Below are 21,128 nucleotides of genomic sequence, written 5' to 3'. Positions count from 1 at the left end.
TGGGCGTCTGCATATTCTATTTAGCAAAAACGTGAATTTGAATGAATGAAAACCGGCCGAGTGCGAGTCGAGCTCGAGCACGAAGGGTTCGTTTATTTATTCATTCAATCGAGTAATAAATAGCTTTTCAATTAAAATCAACTTTGGTGCATGGGAGAGCCCCCTTCAATATTTATTTAAAATTGATTTTAGTATTAGTACAAATAACTGTAGCTATAACTATAGACTGTCTAACTATCGGTTCGTACACTTTGGGTGCGTCTACGCCTACTAGTACGCCGGCAGCCAAATGAATAATTAATTTGTATTGTTTTAGAAATATGAAAGAATTATAGGTAGTGTCACATATATGGAACTTATGGATAAGTTTCTTTTGAATTTGTATTATTAATAAGGATATCAGGCACGAAAAATAAATAAATAAAACCTTTGCAATTTTAATACACTTAAAAATTATACTTTTCACACTGTAGTCATACCAGCGTCAACCAAAATACAAATAAAAACATAAATTAGAAAGAACGAAAGAAAGAAAAACTAATTACTTACATAGCCTTTAATATTTGTAGATATCACTAATTGTACATTTATTGTCTGCCACCCTTTTACACCAGCGTTTGCGAAACCAAATCCTGCCGCAGCACCATCACTAGCATCGATGATCATAATACTTAAGTTAGCACCACCGTTTTCTGAATCCATGTAAATTTTAATTTCAATTCTACCATACTGGTTTATTGTAAATGGGAAGGATAACCAACAACTTGCAATAGGTTGGGGTGTAATAAACTTGGTGCTACGTTCATTTGGACTGTTTAAATTCAAGTTGCTGTACTCGCCAAGAATCCACGGAGGCAAGTCGTTGCAGCCTAATAATATACCATCGAATAATAATTCTTCAAAATCGTATTTCACACATGAATCACTGACTACGTACGACACAAAAATTACTAACGTAAATAATTTCAGAATCATTTTATTATCAAAACATGCAACGTATATGACTTCAATTACACATATAACAAAATATTCAAATTTTATGCTGTAATCTTACCATATCTCAATTATTAGTAATTGATGGATAAGATAGTATCTTAAATGGCATTATATACTCAAATTTAATTGTGGAAAAGTTGATCCGTCTGTGTGTTTATCTTTTTAAAAGTATTAAATAGAGATTTTATTTGTTTTATTTTAATTGGGTTGGCAGAGAGGTACACTATGTAAAAAATATTAAAGAATTAAATAATGTAAATAATATTTCCAAAAATGCTATTGGAGGGATTTATATGTTTGGTATAGAGATAGATTATAGTCTGGAATAACAACCCATGTGTTATTTTGATATTATTATACTCTTTACGCAGACAAAGCCGCTGGTAGAAGTTAGTTTTTTTTTACATTTGATGGGTCGACGTTTGGCCGCTTTCGTAGCAGTTCGCACAAGGAATCTTGAAGCGAAGCGCTTCGTGCGAGTGGGTGGGATATCTACCACGAAGCGGTGACGCCTCGCCGATTGTCTTGTGGTTCGATGATGGAAAGGACTAGGGGGATTCAAGTTGTGCAATTCCCCCGCCCCGCACACTTTGCGCCTGTGTTCAAGGCTTTGAAGCCGGGATGAGCTTCTTGGCACGCCTTTCGATGTGTTCTAGCGCATCGAGCTGGCATTTAGCCGATCCGTCCCAAAGTATACCCAACTTCCTACCAGGCAGATGCGCCTTCGACTCTATATATGAGTCGAAGTTTAGTGTAGGCGATAGAGTTACGCCCAGAAGCTCAAGATGATCCGATATTGGAACGGATACATTTCGGAAAGTAGAAGCCAGCGGAAATTGACTCCGTTTGGAAGAGAATAGACACGCCTGGGTTTTGGTAGTAGACCGCCTTCAAGGACGAGTTCAACCGTTCGACCATGGAGTCTCTTAGAGACTGGATCTGTGTTCCGCTAGTCTGCGCATCGGACACATAGCTTTCAACAACTGTGCTGTCATTCTGAGGGACTTCGGCGTTGATACCAAATTGGTCAGACGAGTAGCCATCGATGACTACTCGGATTGACCGATCCCTCAGGAAGTCTGCAATCCATCTGCACAGATCGGCGGGAAGTCCATATGCAGGAAGCTTGCCGCTGTAAGGCTGTCGTGCCATCCCCTATTAAAGGCCTTTTATATATTGAGTGACACCGCTAATGCTTCCCCGTGCTTCTCGATGGCCTCGCTCCAAATGTGGGTGGCATATGCAAGAAGCTCCATTGTGGATCGGTTGCGGCGAAACCCATACTGCCGATCGCTGAGGAGGTCGTTACCTTCAAGGTATGCAAGGAGCCTGGTGTTAAGTATACTCTTGCAGAGTATGGACGTGACTGAGATCGGTCGGTAATTGTTAGGGTCTGTACGACTACCCTTTTTTAGCCACAAGCTGCACGTTGGCCAGCTTCCATGCAACCGGCACTTGTCCAGTCTTCAAGGAAAGTCGAAACAGACACCTCAGTTAGTATAACATAAATTAATCTATTTTTTAAACGTATGCCTACATGTTTTGTTTGGTAATTTTGGTTTGAATAAAGAAAACAAGGGTTTGTTTAAAACTTTGTGTCACACTTTGACACTTTGACTTTCTCCTGTATAGTGGATACAGGAGAAAGTACTGATGTGGATAGTGGACGATTTTAAAGACGTAGTTTTATATTCAAACCAAGCAGTGATTTAGTTTATTAACTTAATTTAAATACCTCTTTAATTGTGTCGGATTGTAAGGTTCTCGTTTACCTTGTCAATTGGCCAAAAATATATCCCAATAGAGTAGGCTTTTGTGACGCGGTTGGTGTTTTATTACTCTGTGTCTCATTCTGACTGTATTAGAATGCCGCTTCATGAAGTCTCATCATTTATGAGAGTGAGGAAAATAGGAAGATTTCTGCGCATCTATTAGTTTATTGTAGGTTTTATCTTGACAGTGGATAAGTTTATGTGTACTATAACTACCGCAATCGAAATCGCCCAGAGGTTTAGGTAGAAGAGTTAGAGTAAAGACTTAGAGTATTTAGAAATCAATAACTTTTAAATTCGGCGTATTATGAATAAAACACTTTATTACAATAACATGTAGCAAACTGTTTATCTAATGATATGGCATATCTATTTGTCTATCATTTCGTCACAAATTAAATAATAATGTCGATTTAGTAGTGGAAAGCATATATGTAAGTTCATAATTGTGTACTGTATTTTTGGGTATATTTATGCCATATTTTTTATAAATGTGGTTCAAAAATTGATTTCACAATAGTCCAGTCAAATTAGTATTTCACCTCGGAATTCGAGATACCCAGCTGTAATTTTGTATATACTTGTATATTGACCCCCTAAAACTTGTCTCAAAACCTACATATGGTAGGGTGTAAGCAACTATTAAATTTTAAGGCCCAAAGGTCCCAAAAAACGTTTTTTTGCGCTTTTTTGGAGATATCTCATTTCCTATGGGTTTTTGGTATTTGCATTTAATATCAATATTGTAGAATACAAAATTTTCTACAACTTTTGTGTAAACTTTTTTTTATACGGTGAACCGTTTTCGAGATAGAGGGCGGAGAGCGCGCGGTCACTGCATCTCTTCAAAAAAATGTTTTTTTCGTCTAACCTATCCGTGATGGTTGTCTATGGATATGACATTAAAAAATACGTCATGGTTCCTAAAACCACTTTTCGTCAAAATTAATTGTTTGAAAGATAGTTTCCAAAGTGGAAAATTTTTTGATATTTTAAAGAAGAAAGCGCCTTGGAATTTTTCCAGTGCTACTTTGTTATAATATTTAATAGTAGAGCAATTTTTAGTAAGCTTTTAAAATTATGTATTACCACCGTTTTATTGATTCTTGTAATTAGTACGCTAGTAGATGCACTTAGAACTATGTAATAAAGTCTGAAAAAAATTACACACACTCCTAATTGATATAAAATAATAAAAATGCAATTATGTCGATTACATCACCATACAATAAATGCTACAATACCACGGTATCATTGAGTTGCTTTTTTGGTGACGGGGGGAAACCTTCAAAAGGCGCCTAGCTTTTTGGGGATAAAAGACTAGGGAGTGTGGGATTTTTACCTCACTAAAACCACCCCGGTGGCCACCCTCAACACCTGTAAGGGTCCGGGTCCTCTCAATAGACCTGCTCCGGAGCAGGCTGGTGGAACCTTAGAGTGCTTGCTTCGGCCATTTTTTGCCATCCAAGTATGGCAAAAAAAAAAGCTTAACAAAAGCGTAAATTTAGGCTCTTTTTTATATCTAGGTATAATTGTATGCATTTCTTATTTATTAAATAATTTTCGAGTTTTCAAGACTTCTGTTAATACATACTATACTAAAGAAAATAAAGCGGCAGGTTTAGATGTTCCACTTTTCGGTTGTATAAAATGTCATGAGCTAGGTTAAAAAAGTATTTACGAAAACAAAAAGATAAATTAAATATTGTACAAAGTATTCAAATAAGATTTAAAATAATTAAAATATAACAACGTAATTTTAAGAATAATAAATACTTCAACCAACTTTGAAATCAATTGAGTAAAGTACGGTATCTACCTATTTAGAGCTTTTATCCGATTGATGAAAATATTTATACTGCATTAGACTCAGTACCTATTTATTACCTTGTTTTTTTTTTGTGGTTTCTTAACTATAATGATGCCGTTTGTAAAAAACCGGCCAAGTGCGAGTCGGACTCGCTCATGAAGGGTTCCGTATCAGCAAATAGATGACATAATATAAAAGTTGTAAAATAACTTGGTTTTACATAGTGTTTGTAAGAACGACAAAGTTATATTTGCTGTTTTTGAAAATGTTTTATTTCTTAAAAACTAATAATGATATCTCGTTCAAACCAATTTTCGTTGTTAGTTTCCATTGAAATCTACAGCATATATATTTTTCAGTTTTCTCACTCTCTTATTTTAAAAGTTAGAGGGGGGGGGGGACACATTTTTCCACTTTAGAAGCGTCTAACTTTCAAACGATTGATTTTGACGAAAAGTGGTTTTAGAAACCCTAATGTCTTTTTTAAAGACCTATCCATAGACACCCATCACGGATATGTAAGCTGAAAATTTTTTTTTTTTGAATCAGTTCCATGTATGAAGTGCCCCCCTTTAATTTTTAAATTTATTAATTTTATTCAAAATTCTAATACCAAAATACACCATCTTATAAAGTTTCAACTATGTAGGCCCAACAGTTTCGGAAATAAATGGCTGTGACATACGGACGGACGAACGGACGGACAGACAGACAGACAGACAGACATGACGAATCTATAAGGGTTCCGTTTTTTGCCATTTGGCTACGGAACCCTAAAAACACAGATCGCGTAAATCAAAAGCTTATTTTTTTAATATGATTTTATAATCTTAAGATTTTCTTGAATGTTTAGCTTCTGGTTGGTCTCTTTTAATTGCCCAGCAGTAATCTGCTAACATATTGGGGCTCCATTTGCCCTGGTACCGCTTTTCCATATTTAAAATTTTCTGATGGAACCTCTCACCATGCTCGTCGCTGACAGCCCCTAAATTGTCAGGAAAAAATCCAGGTGCGAGTCTAAAAAATGGATCTTTAGTGTCATGTGCAACACCCAATACTTGGTATGACAATCGCTAATCAACTCTCTGTATCTGTCACTCTTGTGGTTACCCAAAAAATTTGCAACAACATTTTTAAAAGCCTTCCACGCAGATTTTTCTAAATCGCTTAATTTTTCTTCAAATGTTGTATTATTAATTAACTCCCTAATTTGAGGGCCAACAAAAATACCCTCTTTAATCTTTTAGGGAAATCTATTTTAGGGAATTTTTCTTTAAGATACAAAAATCCACTCCCATTGCGATCCATTGCCTTCACAAATTTTTTTATCAATCCTAATTTGATATGCAGTGGTGGTCTTATAGCTGAAGATAAGTTAGGGTAAATAACTGTGGTTTTTTTTTCTTGTAATTTATACCTTTCATGTCGGTGAGACAAAAATAGCAATCTGAAACGTGATCTCGCTGTTCAGTTCAAATCATGGGTATAGCAAACGGCATAGGTCTTACTCCTTTCTTCCAATCAGTTAAATTTTTCTGACACGTTATGCAACAGATATGAGAGGCCCAGGATTTGTCTTGATGGGCGACGGAGAAACCAAAACATTGGTGATAACATTCCACCTCAAGATTCGTAAAATGTCGTCGTTGTTTTTTTAATGTTAGTTCTCCGCAGAAGTAACAAAAAGAGTTAGGATCATTATTACACTTCCTCGACATATTCACGGGGTTAATAATTCCCAAAAATGTGTACAAATTGAACGACACGTATGAATACGACGATTTACTTGTAAATGTTTATGTTAATTTTCTGCCGTAGTACTAGTTATGTGTATTACCGTATCACAACAAATATGAGGCTAATAAATGCATGACAACTGTGATTTAATAATGAGGGTAGATTGATAAAACAAAATTAGCTGTCAAAGTTCGTGTGGCAAAACCAGTGTTGAAAGTTTTTTTAGTAATTACACTGGGTAATTACTAAAAAAAACTTTCGTAGCATGTCGTTTATTGACATTAATGTCAGTTAACCGATTTTCAATATATATTAGGATGTTAATTTGTTAAGCTTTGCTTTTTAATCATATTCAATTTTATCTTGGATAAGATAAGTGTTCTATGTATTTCAGAGTAATCAATAGATAATATTTTTGAAGGTAATATTACAACTTCGTGTTGTTTCTAATAAACTATTTTTATGCTATGGATTTGTTTGTGGTTATTGTATTTACTATACTTATCACACATAATGACTCGTGTAATAACTTTTTGTAAATACATTGTTCTTATTAACTTTTGTTCATAACATGGGATGCGGAATAGGTAAATCCAGTATTATTGTACAAGAATATCCTTTAATAAAATCTCTTAGTGCTGACATACACTCACTATACCTTATGCGCTGTAACAAGGTGCGGCTGACAGATGCCAGTATGACGTTGACGTCTCTCTTTAGGGATGGACATTAGAAAAATCTTTTTTTATCGCTATCGATACTCGCAGCATACATTTAATTCTCTTTAATTTTTTTATTAAATGTGTGTGTTATTTAGTTGTGCAGTGTAACTACGTGAATATACTTGTCAAAATAAATATTTTATGACCGAGCCCTGAGGTGTTTCAGAGTTTCAGTTTTACAGAACCGTGAAGAATATAAGTGTAGGTATATTAGTTTGTATATGTTACTAAAACAACCACGATCTTTCAGATTAAGTACCACCACGCATTATCAAAGGCGCCGGAAAATGTCTACTACATATTTGTGCTCAGATAAAGTCACTGTGGTTCGGGCACCGAGTCTACAGTAGATTTACCCACACAATTAAAGGTTTTTTAAGAGTGATAATTGAACGACACACGATTTTCGTTTTATATTCTAAAAAAACATCGACTACCTATCGATCGTAGCAGTATATCCCATCACTAAACACGACTATGGCTTTACGTTATACGCATAACACTTTACTTTATTTTTCATTTCATTAGATTTTATTTAAAGACTAAAACATTCCAGTTGGATTTAATTTAATTAACTAGACTTCCGAATGATTAAACATAATACGAATGTGATAAATTTAAAATACTAAGGCATAATTTTTAAATCGCAGCAACTTTCAAGAGTGATATGAAACGTTACTGAATCTGTCAGCCGCACCATGTTACGGCGCATAAGGTATAAGAATAATTATACATTAGAAATTTCAGGTTACTAGGTCTAGTAGTTTAGGTGCAGTGGTCAAATGGTCAAATGGTGGTAGTGGGGACATCGTGTATTTTGTCTTAATTAGTTAATTTAACTTGGTTGGATTTGATTGGATAACTCCTCTCTCGCTGCGTTATCCACGTCTGGTGAGCAAAAAAAAAAACATATTTTTATCACGGTACCGTACTCTAAATGTTAAGTTCAGATTATTTTTTAAATATGCAAGTCTGCATTGTTCTTTACATTGCTAATATGCGTGTGCAGGCGTATTTAATATACAATGATAACTTAAGAATGATAATAGCAATCAGTTGTAATGTGTAAATGTACTTATTGCTGTAGCAAAAGAGAACGGGCGAATTTGCTTTCAATGGCGTCGGCCTATGAAACTTAGTTCATAAATTAGCTCGTGGAAGTAAAATATTTTTTTACGTATACTATGATCACAATTAAATTGGCCCTTGGAGAAAATTATACAAATCAGAAATATATAGAAATACAGTTAATGAACAGTAAAACTTAACTTTAGTCAGCCTTTCGATACTCGGACAAAGTATGATTGGAATTATTTCAGTTATTCGAAAATTGGTATATTATTATTCCTTTTATACGTATAATAAATAAATACGTATAAATAAAATCTTATTAAAATTGTGTATTTCAACTTTATTAAATACATCTTTCATTTTTTTTCAAATTCAAATTCATATTTATTTATTTGCTCAAATGTGGTATACAATATAGGGGTTACATACAATATAATCAGATCAGCACATATTGGCATGCAAATTGGTTAGAAAGGTATAAGAATACTTATGCATAAGACATATACATTTTGACAGTACAATTTAAGCTTTTGGTACATAAGCTACACTTAGTACTATTATTTATTTCTATTTATATAGCCAAAAGATTTACATTTATTTTTTTCTAAAATTATTGCACTGTGTAGTAATTTTTTTTTAATTAACCATTTCTTTAATGCAATACAAAAATTCTTATAAGGAAGTTCCGTTATAGATTTAGGTAAGGTGTTTTAAATAAGAGGAGCCATATAAACACAATTCCGTCTAAATAACTCTGACCTAGGTACGGGCATTTGGAGAAGCACGCGTGTTGCTTTTCTCTTATTTACATTATCTTTAACGTCAAAAAGCGCAGGATATTAATATAAAATATTTTAAATGATTAACTTTAATTAATAATAGAGCTATTTCAAGGGCCAATTTTTTTCTCTAAGTGTCTTTGATTTAATCATAGTTGAGATCAGTCAAGATTCTTGCCTGGCCACGGCACAGGTCCACCTCTCCCGATCCACTTATTGAGATAATTTGTGTCTAGTCACACTGACACTCCTTCTGAATTGCGCGGGGCTCTCGCCTTGTTAAAACTATATGTCACAAATGAGAGTGTCTACGAGTATAAAGGTTTCTGAGTTAGTGCGATCAATTTTCCATAGATGGCGTCACTGTGTATTTTAGGGGATGGACGATTTCTTTGCCTAGTCTTAGTGTCTTCTGATGAGATGATACACACAATAAGGTGAATTTGGATGAAGGGGTCAAGAGATAAACAGGGCTGGATAATTTTAGAAAAGGTTAATAAGAACACTTTGAAATAAAATGCTGTATAGGATTTTTGTTTAATTAATTATAGTTAAATAATACTAAAGTTTAAAATAATATTTTATCACATTTTTAAACCCAATGTAAACAAAAAGCATTCTTATAGGTAGGCTAGTATGAGTGGGAGTGGGATAAGTACCTATGTGTTGAGTTAGTAAAGTTAGTTGATCTATTAAGTTGTCGAAAAATACGCAATTATTTTTTTACTTTTTAGTGCATATGAATATTTATTTTTTGAAGTCGGTATTTTTTTGTTAAAATTGTTTTTTATTATGTAATCAGGTTGGTTGTCCCACCTTCCAATAGCTATGTGTGTTACATCATTGGATAGGTAATTACTATGGCGTCAAGTTTCAAATCTTAGTTCGTTTAGAATTCTTCTTTATTAAACATGGTACTTTAGGCTTTAGGTTTAAGTCATTCTGTCTCCTGCATTAAATTCACATGCAATTGGAAACTATCGTTTTCTTTTTCTTTTCCTCTAATAATATCTTCTGATTTATTCACGTCCCTGAGGCTTCAGTGTTCCGTTGTTTTCATAGTTGTCTCTACTGTAGATCCTGGCTTACAGGAGTTGCAGCGGTATGGCAGGTTGTGGCGGCATTGTCCCAAAAAAATCTATTCTGACTTAAATGTTATTCTTTGAAATAGTTAAGTCTTTTAAACAAAGCCCATTTTTGTCATCTGTCAGTTTAGTAAAATCAAATTACACAATCGCATAATAATAGCGTCGGCGGATCTACCAATTTGTCACTGGTTGTCTGGAGGACCTATGTGACAACATTTACTTAGAAAGGGAGCGCAGGGCGCTGTCGGTGCGCTGTAACATGCTGGCCCGCAGGTTTGCACGGTGTACTGAGCAAGTTAAAGTGACATTATTTAAGGCATTTTGTCAATCTTTTTATACCTGCAGTCTGTGGACTAAGTACACGCAGCGCGCTTATAGTGTTCTGCGCGTACAATATAATAATGCGTTCAGGATACTGTTCGGGCTGCCACGCCACTGCAGCGCTTCAGCAATGTTTGCGTTGAAGAACGTGGATGGCTTTCACGCTATAATGCGGAAGCGTTGTGCGTCGATGATGAGACGCATGGGGGCCAGCCCGAGCAGCCTTCTGAGCGTGTTTGTGGACCGTTGGGACTCGTCAATGTGGTGACACTGGATGCGACTGCACATAGAGGGTGGTGGCATCCAGGGTCTGGCATAAGACGGCGCTACTGTGTGGTTTTTCTTTATTATTTGTGTTTATCTATGTACATAAATATGTACTAACAATAGTTTTATAAGGATTTTATATGTTACTAACAATATATGAGCTTTTGTCTGAAATAAATTTTTATTCTATTCTATTCTATTACGATAACAACAGGAGTTGTAGTATAATTCTTATTCTTCTACGAGAATGTCAACGTAGCTTAAATAGTTGGGCTCGCTGTCATTGCAGGGATAAGTCTCGCTGTCTTTGAAGACTGGCTTGAGAGGCATCACGGTGTCCTCACCTCCCGCCTGACGAAGGTGTTTACCAGACATGGGAGCTTCGGTAGGTTTCGGATTGCGCGGGAGGAAACGCCCGGAGGACTCAGGGTGTATTCAGCGACGGCAACCTCTTGCGTCCGGCATTGGTTCAGGCCATAATGCGGAGCGTGGGGGAATAAGATGCCGTCTCCTCCTTCTGCAAATCAATCATGTTAGCTAAGGAAGAAGCGAGGCGCGTGATGGATCGAGCTTCCTCACACTCCACCCGTCGCGACAGACTCCGGGCGTCGGGGATAGCACGACGATCTCCGGCCACCGTAAGTGCGGGTCTGCAGACGGCGAGCAAGGGCAGCTCGCCGCTCGAATAGAATCAGACTCGTGCGTACGGCGCGTCGTGTTCTGGACAACCACAGATGGGGCCCAGTTGGGATGATGCATGATCCCGAGCTGCGAACAGCCTAGCGGGTTTACCGGAGCTCCGGATCGAAAAGCAGGAGTAGCAATGGGGTGGTTAGAAGTGAGTAACTGTCTGACACTCCTTCTCGCTTCGCTCAAGGCGTGAGAAGTTATTGGATTAGTTTATCCTTAAAATATATGGATATACTAGCTGACCCAGCGAACTTCGTACCGCTTTCGCGTAGCAATGATGCTCTACTTTATTTTGTATAGCTGAGTTATGTATGAGTCCCTATTCAATTTGAATTGGAATCTATAAATATCCTCCATATAAAAATGAATCCATAATTTCCTGATCTCACTATACCTGAAAAGGACTTTACTAATTTAAAAAAAAACAAAATAAATTTTCATAATAGTGTTTATTTCATAGGATTCAATCATTTCACTGCCCTGCAGGCGCCTTATCGGCTCTGATGACAATTTTGTGATTATCTGATGGCATGCGGTCTAATGCATTTGTGAATGTCTAATGCATCGGTCTAATGCAACTAATTCATTGTGTTGAAGGAAAAATGTTTGAAGTTGTTAATCACAATGGATCTCTTTATTGAGTTGTTGTGTGCGCAACGCTGATCGACTTCTCTTGCTGAATTGTCCATAAAATATATTTGCAAAAATGTATAGTCTTCAACAGGCACTGGTAATAAGGAACCTGTTTGATGATATATTTGAATCCCTGAATCTGCAAGAATATAAATATGTATACAGGTAATTGTATAGCAAATTGTACCACCATGTGGCTCGCAAAATACTGCCACAATACTTTACATCATTTCAAATTAAAACTACTTTTAACCTCGACATTAAACAGCCTTCCACGGGAGCTTTAAGTAGTAGGCTTTACCAAGAACATCTTGCTCATGCCACTATAAAATACAACATGTTATAAATGTTGCTGATTAAGTCTTCGGATTATAGACTATTATTATGTATTAGATTTATTGTTTACAACACATCACTGACTCGACATATTTTGCACCAGCTACATGGTTTTAAAACTAAAAAAAAAAAACGTTTGCCATTATACTTACTTGCTAAAAGTAGGCAAAAAATTGTCTCGTATAACTTTTGTTGCCCCAAATGATGTCATTTGAAAGCAATTATTGTACTACTGGATATGAGTCAAAAAATGGACCAACGAATGTAGTGGCTCTGGTGGCGGTACCAATGGCGTCAATTTGACTTGGCCGCTGGCGCAACACAATCCAGAGGCTTCATTTTTTAATTTCAATCCCAATGTGGCGCACACAATGTTCATTAGTCCAATAGCAACAATTTGCTCTGAACTGTAATCAATTGCTACATTATAACTGAATGCAGCTTTGTGGGGATTAAACACAACATTTCTATCTTGATATCGATTCAGTTCAAGTTCATTTCGCGTTTCGCGATGCTCATCAGTTTGTCGAAGAAATATTAAGATAATCTCTCAAAAATATTGAAAAATATACATTTAATTTTGCATATTTTAAAAAACGCGCAATACGAATGTCAATGTCATTCACACCAATAGACTATATTGAAAGAGCATCGTTTGTTCGAAAACGTGAATAGAAACTTTAATTTCCACAAAATAAATTTCTGAACACACGCGTAACTGTTGATAATTTGTCATTATTTCTGAACGCACGCATAAATATTTGAGGAAATTCTATTAATGCTTAATGCACTTTTCAACATTTTCAATAGATTTAAAAATACAGACAATTGTACATTCAACCTTTTTATGCATAACTGTCAATCATTATTTATAGAATTTGAATTTAGAAACAACAAATATTTGACATGTACAAATGAAAATTTATCGAATCTAGCTTTTGCCCGCGATTTCGTCCGCGTAGTGGTGTTAGTGGTCAAAATGCTGCCGTATGTCATCTAAAATGTGAATTACTTGAGAATATGTTACTGTTAGCATTTTTAAAGATATGTATTCCATAGAAACCACGACCGCCGATTCATCATTTTATATATCATGATGAAAAGTAGCCAAGGTTATCTATATTATCCTTTAATTTCCTATATATTGCCTATCAATAAAAAATACATTGTTTCGTTGTTATATTCCAAAAAAAAAAAAACATTCGTGCAAGCGTAACCTCAACACAAACAGGATTACTTTCGCATTCATAACATTAGTATGGTAGTAGGGATATTGGCGATTTAAATAAGTATATGTGTATTTAAATAAGAATCGAACGCGAGTGAAGCCACAGGCAACGTATTAACGAAAATGACGAATTTTCAAGCAAACATTAATCTCCTCTATCAAACATACTACGCCTTCTACCCTTTTTATTAAAAAGTAGCCTAAGTTCTTTCGCTCCTTATTAAGTGTCTAAATACAAAATTTCACTGTTACAGCTGTAAAAATGACGAATTTCCATATGACCATTCATCCCCTATTTTTACCCACTCTCCCCTATTTTTTTGCAATAAAAAGTAGACTATGTTCTTTCGTTCCTCATTAAGTATCTAAATACAAAGTTTTACTGTTACAGCCTTTAAAATGACGAATTTCCATATTATGACCATTTATCCCTTATTTTTACCCATTCTCCGCTATTTTTTGCAATAAAAAGTATCAAGGTCTATTCTATCTCAGTTCTAAATTCCATCAAAATCGGTTCACTGGTTTAGGCTTGGAAGCGTAATTACAGACAGACAGAGTTACTTTCGCATTTATAATATTAGTAGGGATTCTGTGCTCCAAGTCTCCAACGCACACTTATTCAATAGCATTTGTTTTTTAGTATCCAATAGCATTTATCCAACAATGAACTTTATCCAATAGCAATAAAGCTCAAATTGACTCTACGTATTAGTTAGAAAACGTTTGTATGGGATAAAGAAAAGGGCTGTTTTTAGGGCTTTCCGTCAATTATTTGATATTTTCTCACCTTTTAAACCTTCCCTAGACCTCCACGAATAATTCAAGACCAAGATAAGATAAATCCGTTCAGCCGTTCTCGAGTTTTAGCGAGACAAAGGAACAGCAATTGATTTTTATATATATGGATATATATAGCTACTTCAAAAAGAGATTTTTTTTTATCCACAGAATCTAATTGCGTGTCCTGCGTGTGAACAGACTATTAAATAACTATTATATACTAACTATACGATGTTTCTAGTATCATTAAAATTATATGCTTTGTTAGAACAAACACAAATTCGGATAATAACTACTATACCGACTAAAGCAACAACAGAGCTAATAACTATTATTGCTATTATGAATCCGTTCAACTTCGGATGATCAGCAATCTCAGGGGTTTTAGTTGTAGTTACTATAGTCTCGGTTGCGGATGTAGATTGATCTGAAGTAACTGTCGTAGTTTCTATCTGTGTCACTTTTGTAGTTTCTGATGTGGGATCTATTGTGGTGGGTGTGGTGTCCGTGATATCCGTTGTAGTTGATGGTGGAGATATTGGCTCTTCTACCGTAGTAGATAGTGAAGTGGTTGGTTCTTCTGTGGTCGTTGATGAAAGAGTTGTTAGTTCTTCTGTAGTCGTTGATGAAACAGTTGTTGGCCTTTCTGTGGTCGTTGATGAAGCAGTTGTTGGTTCTTCTGTAGTCGTTGATGAAACAGCTGTCGGCCCTTCTGTGGTTGTTGAAGAAACAGTTGTCGGCGCTTCTGTGGTTGTTGATGAAACAGTTGTTGGCCCTTCTGTGGTCGTTGAGGAAACAGTAGTTGCTTCTTCTGTAGAAGTTGATGAAACAGTAATTGGTTCTTCTGTGGTCGTTGAGGAAACAGTTGTTGGCTCTTCTGTGGTTGTTGATGAAATAGTTGTTGGCACCTCTGTAGTCGTTGATGAAACTGGTGTTGGCTCCTCTGTGGTCGTAGGTTCTTCAGTCGTTGTGGTTGCGGCAGTTGACGGAGTTGGAATTGATATTGTAGGTAAAGTAATTCCAGAAACTCCGTCAAAAGGCGATATTGTAAAGTGGATGTTATCATTTCTATTTATAGCATGTTCCAATGGATTATCTAGTAAGACGTAAACTGAATCAACCAAGGTTTTTGTTTTTAGTGCAGTTCGCGCCATGAGGACAACCTGCAAATGGAAAAACAGTTTGTTTAATTATTCTGTTAAATTTTAAAGACATATTCTCATCTGTATAATTATTTCTTGCTTAACGTAGATCTTAATGTTTACCCAAATAATTTAAAATATATAAAGATACTATTTCTCCAAATGTTTTTGCAGCATTATTAGGTAATGCACAGATGGCTTCAGAAAATATTGTTGTTAATGTGGGGACTCTGTACTATAAATATTACATCATGACATTAACAGCATATAAGTGACCACTGCTGACGAAAAGGCTCTTCTCACAAAGGGAAGGTTTGGGCATTAATCGCCACGCTTGCTTAGTGCGGGTTGGCAATTTCAAACTTTAATTAGCAGTTCTAAGCCCAGGTTTCGTGATGTTTTCGTTCACCGTTTGTAAGTGGTGTCTAAATAATCTTAGAAAGAACATATAACTTGGAAAAAGTTACATTAATACTTGCCGTTAGTAAGTTTTACAATCGCACTCTTATGCATGAGTAGCGGGTATCTTAAACCACCGAGCCAACACGACATACACATGTACTGTGTAAAGTAAATACAATTGTTAATATGTCAAGTTAATGAAAAACAAACTTTCTTAAAACTTCTTATATTGTTTTTACTCGGAACCTGTCATTACCTATATCTTTTTCTCCGTATCCAGTGAAACATTACATGATGCTTAATTATATTGCAGGAAAACTTTAATACTTACATAACCTGTCATTTCGGGAACTCTCATATGAAGTGTGTGAAGTCCATTTTTAATATCAGTTTTTGAAACAGTGATGTCGGCTTTGCCTACTATTTCATCGTTTTCTTCGAACACTAGTACAGAGATTGTATCATTATCTGAAGTTGATTCCATGAAAATGTTCGCTTCTAATAGTCCAGATGGTAGTTGAACCACATTCGAAGCCACACAATTTAACTTTCCACTGTAGTTATCACTGTATCCACTGGTGTCATTTTGTGACAATGCGGCTATAACACATCCTAATTGTTGCTTAAAATTAAACGATACATACTGTTTTAATTGATACCCAAAACTAAAACTAAAAATACAAAAAAGTAAGATTAGACTTCGCTTAATCATTTTGCTGGTTTAAGTTAAATAACGAACTTTTCTGTTAAATACTGTAATTATCACAAAGTGTGATAAAATCTTAATATCATAATTAAAGCTTGATGTTATTTGATAATTTTAATTGGTATTATTAGCGGCGGAACTCTATGACAAAACAATCAAGATCGACAAATCAATGCTAAAGCTGTGTCTATGAATATGTACTATCAAATGCAGGAAATCGTTTATCGTCTTTGTTTGTTTTAAAATAAATAATTATTTATTAAATTCTTGGAATTGTCTCGTTGGTCGCTAGTGCCTGCCGAGAACGACCTCTCGCTCTAACTTACTAGATACCTAGTAGGTACCCAAATACTTTTACTTACTACACAGATACATTTCACTTTCTTTATTAAATTGTTAACAATAACAGTCGACGATCACACGTAGCAGGCAATGTAAAATTATAAGGTATATTATTTGATCTTGTCGATATTTTTTCTATATTGTGTGCAATATTGTGATTTTGATTCAATTAAATTCTATCATAACCCCTTGTAACCGCATCCTAAGTTCTCTAATGTACACAAAGTAAAATCTGCTAAAAGCCAGTTGCTGCTAAATTTTTCATTAATGAAATATTTGATAATCTTTTTGATATTATCGTGGTTCTTCGAATCGCTTATTAAGGTATTTATGGCCGGTTTTAACAAGGTTAAGGCTGCATATTTTTTGATATCAATGATTAAATAATGCAATGAGTGCAGGGTTATTTAGAAACTATGTTTAGATTTTTAGAAACATTTTTTTTATACACACAGATACATTTTTTTATACATACAGATTTTTGTTATACAAGGTTATTTAGAAACTATGTTTAGATTTTTAGAGGGTACAAGAACAATAACTGAAACATAATATATATACATATATATGTTTTGAACCTGATATCATAGTGCTTTATTTCACATCTAATGATAATGTTTCATATAATTTCAAACAGATTTTTCTGTTCTGTGGTTTCAAACTAACCTACATCAAAACTAAGACCTTGTTTTTTTGCTTATGTGACAGCTAACGAGGTTTCTCAAAAATATCAGCAATTAAAATGCATAGATAAACAATCAATCAAGATATACCGTATATCGTTATCAACGCATCAGTGCGGTAGCATAAAATAAAATATAGTAGGCGTTATCGGTAATTGCAGAAATTGTTTGCTGTAACTTACAATGGTTTGGTTTCAATATTCTTAAAAACCATTTCTTACGTTACCTATTATAGTACCAATAGTACAGTACGAGTATTGCGTGAATAACAAATTATTATTTTGTATTTAATAAAATACCTATGTAACTAATACGTATATATGTTACGGTAAATCTGATTAATTGAAAATTATTAATAATTTTACAAAATTATTATGCCCATTCAACAACAGCGCCGCATGTCCGTAACATTCCTAGACAACATACAACCTTACATCTCTTCTATGATTAAGGAACATTTAAGAATTCATTTAATTGTTTATTTTGTTTGAAACTTTTTAATTTTCGGTTTTCTTTGAAATGTCTAATACAATTAAATATTTCAAAGAAAACCGAAAATTAAAAAGTCTGCTGTGGACGAGTAGTACTTTTAGTTGGATTTAAGTCACCATATTGTATATGCTAATCCAGTGAGTGGAGGTTCTAAATATTTTTACTCGATATAACTTAGGTATCGGTCATAAACAGAAACCGATCTTATTTACCTCTCACTACATGGCAACTGTCAGAGTTGACTTATTAGATCGTACAGACTATAAGTATACCTAAATAAGTTTAAGTAAATCGATTATACAAGTAATTTTTAAATATTTATTGCAATACCTGTGCAGAAATAATCTGGTTCTTTCAGTAACGTGAAAAATAAAGATTTCGAATATAAAACAAAATAAAAGGAAATTGCAATATATTCAAATACCATCGAATGCTTTCACAGCAAAACGGTGAATACGACACTCCGGGGACGCGTCACAACTTTTTAAATAAATATAGGCGAATAAATAATACCGGTATGCGGCGATGCTCGGGGAGTTGAAGGAAATATTTCATACTCTTTTATTTAAATAATACACCAAAATATATTCTTCTTAATTTATATAGTGTTAAGTTGTTCTCAGATTTATAAAACAAAAGCATAAGGCAACAAAGGCATATACCATTGTTAATATTATTTTATCGACTTCTTTTATGACATCTAACTTCACATGTATCGTGTATGCATTGGTTTGAATGAAATCTGTTTTAAGCGACTGTAGGTACCGTACGTGTAATACAGTCATTTGTCACGTAGGTAAATTATAAAATAGATTAGAAATATATAAGCTCCTACACTGACTTACAAAAAATAGAGTAGTGTATTCTATTATATTGTTTTAAAGTGTGTGTGGAGAAGGAGTGCCTAGATATCATGCGTGTCATGATAGCGTTTCATATTATTTTTTGTTGTGTGAAACATTTTTAAAAATAGTTCTCTTTTAGCATTACGTCAAGGTTTAGGGACCTATGTATACATTTATAATATTTAGTTTATCTAATAATATAAATGGTATCATAAGTAGATCTGATTTGATAACGATAGCTTTACATGAAACGTGCCGCGAGTTCCGTTGTACGATTGTAAAAAGATAACTGTCCAAATATTTAAATTGAAAATATTTATTATTTATTACCTATGCCTACATATTTTGAAGGTGAAAAACTCCTTGAATAAGCAAAAAATAAAATTTATAGACACGTTTCTGTTTGTTATATTTTATTTAATCTGGTAACTTATTTACTTCATTGCTTTATTCCAAAGGTACATAATACATTGTAGGAGACAATCTATGCAGTCTTATCACAATAATCGGCAATAATTATATAATGATAAATTAATATAATATATATGTATGATATTCTGTATAAATAATTGTTATTGCCGTTCAAGGGGTCCCGGGTTCGGGTCTCGGGACGGACAATATATTATTGGGTTGTTGTTTTTCGAAATTTTTCGGTAGCACGGAGTCTGGAGTTGTGCCCAGTTTATGGCAAGAGGTTTATTCTCTATTAGTTACATTACCTATATATTATTATGTGGTATTATGTACACACTTATGGGGTTAAAAGGCGCAATGGTAAAAATAATTGTAAACGCCTATCAGTTTTCATATACTTATTTACTTATATGTTATATTTACTCAGTAAAAATCAGGCGTTCATTGTTAATATTTCCTATTGATAAAAGACTAGTTAGTTATGCTATGATTAAATAAAAAGGCACAATATATTATTTTGGTTAACTTATTTCTTTGGAGTCAAGGAAATAAATTAACGAATTAAGAATTCGTTAATTAACATACCATGAAACGTAAAAGTTACCAGTTATTTTACGAATCCCATGTAACAGGACCATGTTACCATATTCAAGACTGTTACCTACAGTGAATTTTTCGATAAAATTGAAAGCAGCCTAATAATACTTCAATTGTGACAATTGAAACCGAGGCCCCTGGATCAGTAGTCGCACTTACGTCTACTCAACTAACAAGACTATCAATAATTTATCTTGAAAACGTATTTTTAAGTTTATGTAATGCAATTAGTTACGGTAGTGTGGTTTTTATATTTGGTTTGCAATCAAAGCAGTTTCTTTGTGGTAACTAACTAGTATTTTATTTATTTACTTTTAGTAATTTTCTTCGGTTTTTAGAAACCGAAAGTATTTTTTTATGTAGTTTTTACTACTTTACTTTTTAAGTCCAAGCTAACGACCAGGCTGGATAGGCTGGCATTTGATTACCGTAGTTAAAAATGTTGGTGCGTTGTTGGCCTAGAGAAAAACCTAGGGTTTTTTTAAATGAGCGAAATGACCCCTCAGTTCAGGCTGTACCATGCTAGACTGGTAAAGCTGGATGAAGCCTGCTGACCACTAGTACCATGCTGCAAGAATAGTGTAGGTAACTATATTCGTAGAAATAATAAGTATTCAGAAACACGATGGAAATGTTGTTCTTTATTTGCGTAGGACTTTTCTCTATAGATAATGTTAACCCGATTATTACGTACAATATAATTTATAAACAATTTTAATATAAGGTAAAGGTTCTCCTCAGGAAATTGAATTTGAGTAACAAGTCTCGGTAAAGATACATTCGTGTTTTAAAAGGCGTATTTCTTTATATTAGCTCTTTGTTACATTCTTTTTTTTTCATTGCTTAATCATGTTTCAATAGCTTATTAGAGTGGTAATCACTTAATAGGAAATTCATGAATACACGTTTTGATATACACAATCTGAATTGAATGACGTACTATGGATTATTTTAAATTTGCATCATCACATATTTCAGAACCAAGTAGCTTAATAATATAGAGTAGTATATACCTAATAAAATTTACGTGATAAATTCAAGTTATTAGATTAAGTTATTATTTACTTAGTGGTTTCCGGTAATGTCCTGCAAGTTGATCAATCAATCCAGATACTACATTAAGCGGCTTAGTCTGTCATCGGTCGCAGTAACCTACCTACTTAATGTAGCCAATGTCAACCAATTGTTTTCCTTACCCTATTAACTTCATTAATTCTGATATTATTCTGTGAAGTCCTGTGGAATATTTTTATCTATTGACCGGTTTTTAAG

General features: G+C 34.4%; 1 protein-coding gene and 1 long non-coding RNA gene across 2 annotated transcripts; both read right to left on the bottom strand.

Annotated features, from left to right (window-relative positions):
* Window positions 1-9,400: 9,400 nt before the first annotated feature.
* Window positions 9,401-13,339, bottom strand: LOC126913063 (uncharacterized). The gene is made up of 2 exons (XR_007707655.1): window positions 12,375-13,339; window positions 9,401-12,025 (listed from the first exon to the last, which is right to left on the bottom strand). It is a non-coding gene; the product is annotated as an uncharacterized LOC126913063 (long non-coding RNA).
* An 11-nt stretch (window positions 13,340-13,350) lies between these two features.
* Window positions 13,351-16,523, bottom strand: LOC118274410 (serine-rich adhesin for platelets-like). The gene is made up of 2 exons (XM_035591904.2): window positions 16,109-16,523; window positions 13,351-15,396 (listed from the first exon to the last, which is right to left on the bottom strand). The coding sequence occupies exons 1-2, from the start codon at window positions 16,487-16,489 to the stop codon at window positions 14,458-14,460; spliced, it is 1,320 nt and encodes a 439-aa protein (XP_035447797.1). The 5' UTR covers window positions 16,490-16,523; the 3' UTR covers window positions 13,351-14,457.
* Window positions 16,524-21,128: the final 4,605 nt, after the last annotated feature.

The sequence above is a fragment of the Spodoptera frugiperda genome, chromosome 3, assembly GCF_023101765.2.
Source record: "Spodoptera frugiperda isolate SF20-4 chromosome 3, AGI-APGP_CSIRO_Sfru_2.0, whole genome shotgun sequence".
Classification (NCBI taxonomy): Eukaryota; Metazoa; Arthropoda; class Insecta; order Lepidoptera; family Noctuidae; genus Spodoptera; species Spodoptera frugiperda.
The sequence above is the reverse complement of the archived record's forward strand: the minus strand, read 5'-3'. Positions and strand labels throughout refer to the sequence as shown.

Bases quoted from the DNA above. Each gene is read 5' to 3' on its own strand.
- LOC118274410 (XM_035591904.2), bottom strand. From the start codon at position 16,489: ATGATTAAGCGAAGTCTAATCTTACTTTTTTGTATTTTTAGTTTTAGT. The intron at 15,397-16,108 runs GTAAGTATTAAA...TTCCATTTGCAG, and splicing joins TTCCCGAAATGACAGGTTAT to GTTGTCCTCATGGCGCGAAC.